At 61.6% G+C, this 10,426-nt stretch overlaps 1 protein-coding gene across 2 annotated transcripts; it reads left to right on the top strand.

Moving 5' to 3' along the window:
- Positions 1–1,780: 1,780 nt before the first annotated feature.
- Positions 1,781–7,942, top strand: LDBPK_171020 (ATP-dependent RNA helicase, putative; the record flags this gene model as incomplete). 2 transcript variants are annotated; one of them, XM_024473458.1, is made up of 1 exon in its annotated part: positions 1,781–7,942. In XM_024473458.1, one exon carries the CDS (start codon positions 1,781–1,783, stop codon positions 7,940–7,942), a length of 6,162 nt encoding a protein of 2,053 aa, XP_024329230.1. Both variants share the same exon structure in this region, with proteins under 2 accessions (XP_024329230.1, XP_003859956.1).
- Between the last annotated feature and the right edge of the window lie 2,484 nt (positions 7,943–10,426).

A 10,426-nucleotide genomic window follows, 5' to 3' on the forward strand; every position in this document is an offset into this window, starting at 1 on the left:
TCCTCCCTTATCGCAGAGCGTGTCGGCAAGTCGCAGAGGTCTGTTGCCGTTGCTGCCACTCGTGCACATGATGCACCGCTCTCATTTTTCTCGTGTCTTTTTCATCTGTATCACGTTGGGTGGGGTGCGACTGTGCTTGCCCATCGCCCTCTTTGTCACCTCTCCTTCGGTGAGGTCGTTGTTTTGTGTGCTCATCTGCCTCCCCGTGTGCCGATTTCTCGCTGTGCGCAACGCGCAATTCTGAACAACAACAAGGAAAAAAAAGAACAACGGTGCTTGCTTCTTGTGTATGCCGTGGGGGTGTGCGGAGGGTGCGTACTGGGGGGGGGCTCGCTCACCTGATTTTTTGCTCCCCTCCGCGCGTGCTCTCCGTCTCCGTGCCTATCTCCATATCCTCCTGGAAATCGAACCTGCGATCTCAGCATCTGCGTGCGTGCGTGCGTCGTCGCGGGCTCCACGTTACCGCCTGACGCTCCGGGCCTGCATCTCGTCATCTCTCTATGTGCGTCCCCGTATGTGACAGGGGGAGGGGGAGTGGTAGGCGCGGTTGATTAATTGATCAAGAGAAGAATACGCCGGCAGCACGCATCCCTGCGTGCACGCGTCCGCGCTTTTCAAGCGTTCGGCGATGCACATGGTGTTCTCACCTTTTCAGGCTCTTTGTCTTTTTCTCTCTTCATTTCCTGCTGGAATGCGTTGATGCGTTCGCTGCAGTAGGAGTCCTCAATGAGTCTGTCGCACACACGCACACACAAACACGAGTACGCACGCACGCACGTTCCTCCTACCACCTCCCCACTCCTCCGTTCCCCAAGAGAGAGCTAGCGGCAGAAGGATGTCTTTTGTGAACCACCTAGGGCAGTCTTCACTGGCGACACGTTACGTGCCGCACTCTGACCTGACGAAGTCGCACTACGAGCGTCTCCTGCTCGACGTGCGCCGCTACCTCCCACCAGGTGTGGAGGACGACGTGGAGGAGATCGCCGAGCAGGTGCTGAACATTGTGTGCTCGGCCGCGTCAGGCGCATCCTCCTCGGCGGCGACCCTGAGCGAGCAGCATCAAAGTCTTGAGCGGCTGCTGGACACGCGCCTAAGCCGCGAGGTTCGCGACCACCTCATGCAGTATGGGAAGCTGATCACCGACTACGTGGCGAGCGACAAGACAGCGGAGGCAAACGGTACGTATGGTTTGCCATCGACGTCCTCCGGTGCGCTGGGTGTACAGGATTTGAACTTCGCGGGCCCCAGTAGCAGCGACAGTGACAGCGACGACAGCGGCGATGCCGTGTGTAGCGACGCAGAAGAACGACGCAATATCGAGCTACTGACGGGCGGCGCATCCTCCTCGGCGGCGGAGAGAAAAGGACGGCGCAAGAAGCGCAAGGCACTCATGAAGGCTGACCAGAACCTAATGCAATACGCCTTCGCCGAGGAAGGTGGCATAGCTGACACGGTAGAGGAAGCAGAAGCGTGGGGGGCTTCCGCGCCACTTGGTGCCGGCGGGGCTGCCGCAGGGGAGTTGAGCTGTGATGAGTATGACGAGGATGGCGCGCTGGCGACGGGGGCCGCGGACACGCCGCGGATCCCGTTTGAGGAGGTCGCGTGCAACGCGCAGTTTCTCAAAGACGCCGTGCGACGTCTCTTCCCGGCTCACGACGCTGATACCTGCCACAGCCTAGCACAGCGGGTGCTGAACTTCCTGAGCGAGAGGGAGGAGGATGACTTCACGCTGGAGACCCAGCTCACCACGTGCCTGGGCGGCTATGAGGATGAGGTGGTTATGGACTGGATCGGCGACGTGGTGCAGTCGCGCTGGAGCGTTGTGTACGGGCTGCGCTACGCCCAATGCACAGCACAAAAGGAGCGCCACGCAGTCATGGATGCAATGCAGCGACACGCCCTCGATGACCCGCGGGTCGAGCACCTGTACCAGAGTATCACCGGCAAGGAGGTGGACCCACTGAACACAGAACAACTGCAGCAGCGCCGCGAGTCTGCTGCCGCGGGTGGCAACGAGGAGGTCGAATCTAAGTTGGCGTCCACAGTACCTCGGCAGCCTCTGCTTCGACGAGTGAACCTTCAGGCCTGCGCCTTTCAGGATGAGCGAGCACCGCACCTGCACGTGCGCGCCACGGTACCGCAAGGCACACAGCGGCTGACCTACGAGACTCACGACGAGGTCCTCCTTCCGCTAACCTCGTCGTGCAACACGTCGAACCCGCTCATTCGAGTTGCCACGTCTTTCCCAGGCTGGGCGGTGCCGGTATTCTTGGGCGTGGAGGAGCTCAACGCCATGCAGTCCAAAGTGTACGACTGCGCCTTCCACTCGGACGAGAACATGCTGGTGAGCGCGCCGACCGGGGCCGGTAAAACGAATGTGGCGATGATGGCGATGCTGCGCACCATCGCGGCAGCTCGCAACCCCGTGACGGGCGTGATTGATGGCCACAGTCTGAAGATGGTGTACGTGGCTCCCATGAAAGCGCTCGTGCAGGAGGTGGTGCGCACCTTCTCGAAGCGACTGGAGTCGCTCGGCCTCACTGTGGCTGAGCTGTCCGGTGACGCGGCCATGACGCAGCAGCAGATGGCCACCACACAGCTGATTGTGACGACACCGGAGAAGTGGGACATCGTCACGCGAAAGTCCGTTGAGCTCGGAGTGGCATCGCTGCTGAAGCTGCTCATCATCGATGAGGTGCACCTTCTCCACAACGAACGCGGCCCGGTGGTAGAGGCGATTGTGGCGCGCACGATGCTGCAGCAGCAGCTTCGCGGCGAGGGCGGTATTCGCCTGGTCGGGCTCAGCGCCACCCTTCCAAACCACGAGGACGTCGCGGCGTTCCTGCAGGTGAACCGTCAGCGCGGTCTCTTTGTGTTCGACAGCAGCTACCGCCCCATCCCGCTGGAGCAGACCTACTGCGCCATCAAGAAGATGAAGGGCGTGGCGCAGAGTGCCGTCATGAACCTCGTGGCTTACGACAAGGTGCTGCAGACGGTGCAGGCCGAGGAGCAGGTAATGATCTTTGTGCACTCGAGGCGGGAGACCGAGCACACTGCGCGCTACCTGCAGAAGCGCGCTGCCGAGGAGCGCCGCGGGTACTACTTTGTGCGCCCCGACAGCGACAGCCACAAGGCGCTGGTGGAGGCCAGTAGCGGAGCCGGTGGTGCCGTGCTGCGCCGCAGCCTGCAGCAGCTTTTGCCGGACGGCTTCGGCATCCACCACGCCGGCCTCAGCCGAGACGAGCGCAACACGGTGGAGCAGCTCTTTGCAGACCGCCACATCAAAGTTCTCGTGTGCACGTCGACGCTCGCCTGGGGCGTGAACTTGCCCGCGAACCGCGTTATCATAAAGGGCACTCGCGTCTTCAACGGCTCCAAGGGGCAGTCGGAGCTAATGAGCGCGCTGGACGTGCTGCAGATGTTCGGGCGAGCCGGCCGTGCGGGCTATGGCGCGGCCGTGGGCAGGGCCACCATCATCACTTCCCCGGATGACCTTCATTACTACCTCAGCGTGCTGAACCAGCAACTGCCCATTGAGTCGCAGATGATGCGGCGGGTGGTCGACATGCTCAACGCCGAGATCACCCTGGGCCATGTGGAGACGGTCGAGGAGGGGGTGCAGTGGCTCCAGCGGTCTTACCTGTACGTGCGGATGCGGCAGGTGCCGGAGGTGTATGGCATTCGCGCCAGCGCCAGTGATCCGCTGCTGCTGCACCACCTCGCCAACATCGTCCACACAGCTTGTGAGGAGCTGAAGGAGTCAAAGATGGCTGACTACGACGCCCGCTCCAGGAAGGTGGCCGGCACCGCGTACGGCCGCATCGCTTCCTACTGCTACATCACGGTGACATCCATGGCCGCCTACCTGGGACTGATGAGCAACGCCATGCAGGACGTGGAGCTGTTCCGCGTCTTCGCCTCCTCTAGCGAATTCGCGAATATCGGCGTACGAGCGGAGGAGCAGGCGCAGCTCAAGGAGCTCCTGGAGAACGCTCCGGTGGCGGTGAGGGAGTCGCGCTACACGCCGATGGCGAAGATCAACATCCTACTCCAGTGCTACATCAGCCAGAAGGGTCTGGAAGGATTGCCGTTGATGAGCGAGATGGTGTACGTGAAAGACTCCGCGCAGCGTATCCTGCGAGCGCTGCACGAAATTTCCCTCGTTCGCGAGTACGGTCGCACGGCGCGGCAGTTTCTCGAGCTGTACTTGATGACGGTACACCGGCAGTGGGCGGTGCAGTCGCCGCTGCGGCAGGTGCGCGATTACTTACCGGCGAAGCACTTCGATGCAATCCTGCCGGCGCTGGAACGCGTGCGCGTGCCGTGGGAGGAGGTGCGGCGGTGGAGCGTCGAGGACCTGGCCGAGAAGCTCAGCGACGACCGGCGCGCGCAGTCTGCGTACGAAGCGATCCATGTTGTGCCGCACTACGCCGTCGACGCTGCCGTTCGGCCGCTGACGCGTGGGATGCTCTACGTGGACATCGACATCTTGCCGGACTTCGATTACGTCGAGTCCCTGCATGGCTGCTCGGTGTGCGAGGTGCTGCTCATGATCGAGCACACGAACGGCCGCCTGCTGCACCACGAGTCCATCCTGATCCCCTTGGCAAATGTGCTGGAGAAAGCCGCCTACGCCTGCCCGCCGGTGGTGGTGCCGATGGTGGAGCCGGCGCCGACGCACCTGTTCGTGCGTGTGGCCTCCCCGCACTGGCTGGCCGCAACGGCCTTCACCTCGGTGTGCCTGCTGAACACGTTGCTGCCGCCCGTGGCGGCGCCGCTGCGCGAGGTGGATCAGCGGCCGCCGTCTCAGGATGCGAACATCACGTCTGTTACGGAGCGCCTCGCTCCGTATCAGCTCCACACCGTCGGCGAGATGCTCTTCCCCTTCCAGGACTTCACGGCGCTGCAGTCGGACCTAATGGACCCCATCTTTCTGGATCACCCACACAACCTCCTCGTCGGTGTTCCGCCTGGTGGTGGCAAGACGGCCATCGCGGAGCTCTTCGTCCTGCAGTTTTTGCTCGAGGAGGCGCTGAAGGAGAAGGAGCGGACAGCGGGGGTGCAGCAAAAGCAGCAGCGGGACGAAGAAGAGGGGTCGGCCACACAGTCGACGCTGCTGCTTCCCGGCAAGCTTCTCTACCTCACCAGCAACCCTGACGTCGTGCACCGCCGCGCGCTGGACTGGCGCTACAAGTTTGGCGAGGTGTTGAAGCAGCGTGTCGTGGAGCTCGCCGGCGGCGTGAGCGACGACACGGACGCCGACGACGCCGAGACGGTAAGCAACGCCGTCGAGGTGGCGTCGGCCGCTATCGTGCTCGCCACCGGCGAGAATCTTATTCGCCTTGTGCGTCGCGGTGACTCGGCGCTGGCCTGCGTGACGCACATCGTCGTTGATCACCTGCACCTTTTGAGGGCCCCCGAGGGGCAGGCGATGGAGGAGTGCATGGCGCGGCTCAACAGTGAGCCGTTCCTTGTGCGGCGCGGTGCAGGGCGCGCGCGCGTGCTGGGACTGACGTACCCACTGATCAGCACCGCAGAGCTTGGCCGCTGGTTGAAGGTGTCAGTGAGCCACCAGTACAATTACGGCGCCTCCTACCGGCAGCTGCGAGTGCGCATGGTTGGCTTGGAGTTGCCTGGCCCCCGAAGCCGCTACGAAAGCGGCGTCATCGCAGCGCTGAAGCTGCTGCGCCGGCCCTCGTACGCCGCAGTTCCAACGGTGATCTTCGTTCCAACGGCACACCAGGCGCGAGAGGTGGCGCAGCGCATACTGCTGCGGTGCCGCGACAACTACATTCCTGAAACCACCGAGCACGCCACTGACGACGCGCGACTCGCCTTCTTCCTGGCGGCTGGTGTCGCCTACATGCACAAGGGAACAAGCGAACTCGACGCTCTCGCGATACAGGAGCTCGTTGACGCACCTGCCGTCTACCCCACTACGCAGGCGTTGTTGCCCTTGCGCCTCGTCTGCGCCTTCGACGCGGCCTGGCGATTGCCGGCGGCTCTCTTCACGAATGCCATCGTGTGCTGCGGGGAGCGTCTGACCGCCTTCGAGAGCGAGGACGGCGAGCGTGGCATGCGCTATCAGGACTGCACCGTCGTGGAGCTGATGCAGATGGCGTCACGCGCTATGAACGAGGCGGTGATGTACACTCGCACATCGCGGGTGTGGGTGTTGGGTAAGCTGCTCAACGAGCCGCTACCGCTGGAGTCGAGTCTGCGGTACGCGGACGACTTCCGTGACACGGTGAATACGGCCATCGCACAAGGGCGGGCGCACAACCGCGTTGACGTGCTTCGTGTGCTGTCCTCGCACTACTTCCTCTACCACGCCAAGGCGAACCTGCACTTCTACGGTGTGCCCACAGTGGCCGATGTGTCTCTGTACGCCTCCAGCTTCGCTTCGCATGTGGTGACCTCGCTGAAGGAGCTGAAGTGCATCGAGGAGCTTCGAGTGCGGCGGCGCCATGCGGATGGCGACGGCGCTGCGGATGAGGATGGCGGTAACAGCAACGCAGAGCTCGGGGAGGCCGAGGAGGACGAGGACCCGCACGCCCCTCTGCGACCCACGGCGCGCGGTATGGCCCTCGCCTACCACTGCATTGCGGTCAGCACCGCAGAGGACCTCGTCCGTGTCCTGCCGGGCTCCCTCGAGGCCGAGAAGAAGGCCGCCCTCTATGACTGCACGACGTACCTTTGGCAGATCCTGTCACACCACTGCGCCGAACTCACGCCGGCGCACCTCGGCGACGCCGCGCGGGTGACGGAGGCGGCGGAGTACCGGGCGCTGCACTCCATTGCGCGTGCTTTGCCAGAGTCCATCGGCGTGCGCTACATCGACCTCGACTTCGGCGCCACAGGGACAAAGATCTATGTGCTCGTGCTCGCGTACTGCAGTCGACTCTTCCCTGCCACCCACTTCCATGCTGCCGGCTCCGCTTCGTCGATCGAGGAGGGCACCGCAGCGGCGGCCGCCTTCGACGAGCACTTTGGCCACAGCCTCTACCATGCCGCCGTTCCGGCCCCGGCGCGCGACGCGCTCTGCAACGCTGTGTCGGACGACACCGCTCAGCGCCTCGTGCAAGACGTGCGCTCCATTCTCCCAACAGTGCGTCGCGTTGTAACTGCGGTCGTGGAGCTTCTGGACGGCGACACACAGGCGTGGGCGGTTGCTCGCCTGATTCGATTCGTTGCGTGCCTGCAACAGCAGGGTTGGGACAGCGAGCCGCCGGTGGCGCAGCTGCCGTGCTGGCGCGCGTCGAGGTGGGCGTCCGTTGATGCCAGGCAGGCCATTCAAAGCAGCTGCACGCTGCAGGAGCTGCAGACGAACCCGGCGGAAGCTGCGTCAAAGCTGGAGCCCGCTCTGCGTGGTGTCTTGACTACTGATGACGCTGCGGTGGTGGTGCCCCGCGTGCTTGCCTCTGCAGCGCAGGACGCTGCGGGAGTGCCGCAGGTGGTGTCGATCAGTGCCAAGGGGCGCGTTGAGGAGATGAATGGCGTGCTAGCCATGGTGGTAGGTGTGACTGCGCAGCTCCGCTGGAGCGCGCCAACGACGCTGAAGTTGTCCAAGGGCAGCGACGGCGCCGATCGCACATCACAGGACGACCTCACCGAAGATGCTGCACCGGCGTTGAAGTGGTGGGTGCGGTGTGTCATCTCGCATCGGTCGTCCGTCACTTCACGAGCTGGGGCGTCAGCGGGCACTCGGCAGCTGGCCCTGCGAGTTAGTGTGGCGAAAAGCGTCACGAGCGCAGAGGCGACGTCGTTGTATGAGGTCTCCTCAGACGTTTTTTTTTCCTTGGCGCGGCTGGAGGCGGAGGACTTGGACGCTGTGGAGATGCGCGCGGTCTTGACGAGCATGGCTTACTGCGGAGTTGAAGCCACGGCTGCAGTGCGGTTCGAGGCAGACGAGGAAGAGGTCGAGGACGGAGAAGGCATATGACCCGTTGGTGGTGGTGGTAGCAGTCGTGATGAGCCTGCAGAGAGGCATCTGAAAACTCGTGTGCGTAATATGGGGAGGAGCTCAAGCTGACTGGAGCGAGATGCTCTTCACGGTAAGTGGCGGTGACGAGTTGGTGGCGCCGAGAATGCGATGAGCGATGACAATGGTGGCTGTGGTACGGGCGGTGAGTGAGGGCGGCGGTAGCGGTGGCAGTAGTGGTGGCATCGGCTGGGTGTAGGGGGGAGATGAGTGGCCGAGTGAGGAGTGCTGCACCCCCCACCCCCACCCCTCCTGCTCCCTTGCTCCCGTCGGATACCCTTTGCATCATCGCTTACGCTTCCCACGCACCAATACCCTCTTCTTTTTCGGGCCACTAAAGAGGTGCAGCGAAGAACTGATAAAGACGACGAACTTCGATAGTCTTTGGCAGCAGCGGCGAGGGCAAAACCAACAACCATGAGGGCGAATATGCAGAGTTGCGCAGGCGGACGCATGCCTTGGTTTCCTTCTTTCTCCATGTATGTGTCGAGAGGCACGACGGGGTGGTTGGTGCATCGTTCGCGAGCGCTCAAAGGGACGCGCACTCAGAGGCCATGTGCGTGGCTTGCTCTGCTGTTCTGGCGCCCTCCCCCTCCTCCCTTTCCGCTTGGCGCTTAGTGAGTATGCGCGTAGGCGAGGATGTAGCGGACTGATGTGGGCGGAGAGGCCCGCGAATGCAAGCAGAGCACAAAAAGGAGGGAGGCAAAGAGAGCGGGGCGCGTTCCCCCGCCACTCTCAGCATCACATCTCATGCGCGCTATAGGTGATATACCGCCAGCCCCATTCTCAACCCCATTCTGCATCTTCCCTTTGCCTTCATCTCTTCCTCCTTCTTTCCAACGCTTTCTCGTCTCGTGCTACCACCAGCTCATTCTTTGCACATACCCCCCTTTCCTTCCCTCCCCCTCCGTGGTTTGTGTGTGTGTGTGTGTGTGCTTGCGTGCGGCTGAGTGGCATAGTTGTGTGTGAGCGTCTGCGGCGGTCTTTCAGCAACAGCACGTCATCGTCGTCTGTCTGTCTTCTCCGCAGCCAAACACACGCTTGGGAATCCCGCCGTTTTACCACACCCGCCCCCTCCCTCCCTCCTCCGCTGTACCTCCCCCATCCTTCGTGTTTTCCCACACATCAAGGATTTTACGAGACGTACGTACACACGCGCAAAACAAACAAGCACAAAAAAACATCGGCCCCGTCTTCCCTGTGTGTGTGTGTGCACGTCCTCTACGACGATCACCACCACCACCACCCCTCTCCACTCGCCTTCATTCAGTCTCTCTCTCCTGCCCGCACCCCCTACCACCTCCTCATCTCCCTCATACCTCATTCCGACGTGCACGCCGTCACTTGTGGATTTGGGCTTCGCCCCCCCCCCCCGTCTGTCTGTCTCTCCTCCTCCTTTTACGCGCCCCGGGCCTTTTGTAGCGTATCCGCCTTGTCTGCTCGAGGCCCTGCCGAGATACGCACGCGCATCGTTTTGCACACTGCGCCTTTGGATTGCTTTCCCCACACCTCGTTTATATATATATATATATATAGTTATATACAGCTATTATAGTATATATATATCGTCTCTCTCTATATCCCCCCCTCATCTGCCCCTTTTCTCGTTTGTCGTGTCGTGTCTCTGAGTGCGTGTGTGTGCTCATCCTTTTTTTTTCGTGTCTTCGTTGCGCTTGTGGTGGGCTCGCTCATCTCTGTGTTTGCCGTCTCTCGCCTCTCCTTCCGGTGTGGGCTGGACCTTCCTTTCACCTTGTCGTCGTCGCCTTCGCCACTCATCTCATAGTAGCGCGCTCTCTGAGTGCCTATCGGTGTAGACCTGTGCTGGTGTGCAGTGCGTGCAGCGACGCTGCCCCCCTCCCCTCCCTCTCTCTGCCGCCTCTGCGGACAGCGGGGTGTGCTTTTGCCGATTCAATTCCGAGACAGACGGTAGAAAGTACACGTAAAAGGGGGAAGGCGAAAGGGGAGAGCACGCGCACGTGCCAAACAGACGAGGCGGCAGCAGCGACAAGCCCAAACACCGCAGAAGGGGAGGGGGAAAGTGCCCGCCCGTCCGCCAGAGCGCGCGTGAAAAAAAGAGGGGAGGAAGAGGAGGAGGAGGGAGGGGGCGGAGTTGCGCGACGCGCCGTACGAGGTTACGAGCAAGATTTTCTCGCTCTTTGCCCTTTCAGCTTTTGTGTTGTTTCCTTGGCTGCGGTAGATATCTGCGCTGACTCTGTGTATCCACTTCTCCCTCTATATAGCTGCAGCTATAGATATCTATATATATATATATATAATATATCTTGATTTGTATATCTGTCTCTTTCGCATTGCCATCCTCCGTCTGCGTCGCTCTCTCTCACTTTTCTGTGCATACCTTTTCCATTCTCGCCCTTCCTTTTTCCTTCTTAGGCCTTTGTTCTTTGCGTTTGTTTGCTCTCCCCCGTTTCGCCTGTGGCCCTTTTC

The sequence above is a fragment of the Leishmania donovani genome, chromosome 17 (assembly GCF_000227135.1).
Source record: "Leishmania donovani BPK282A1 complete genome, chromosome 17".
In the NCBI taxonomy this organism is placed as follows: Eukaryota; Euglenozoa; class Kinetoplastea; order Trypanosomatida; family Trypanosomatidae; genus Leishmania; species Leishmania donovani.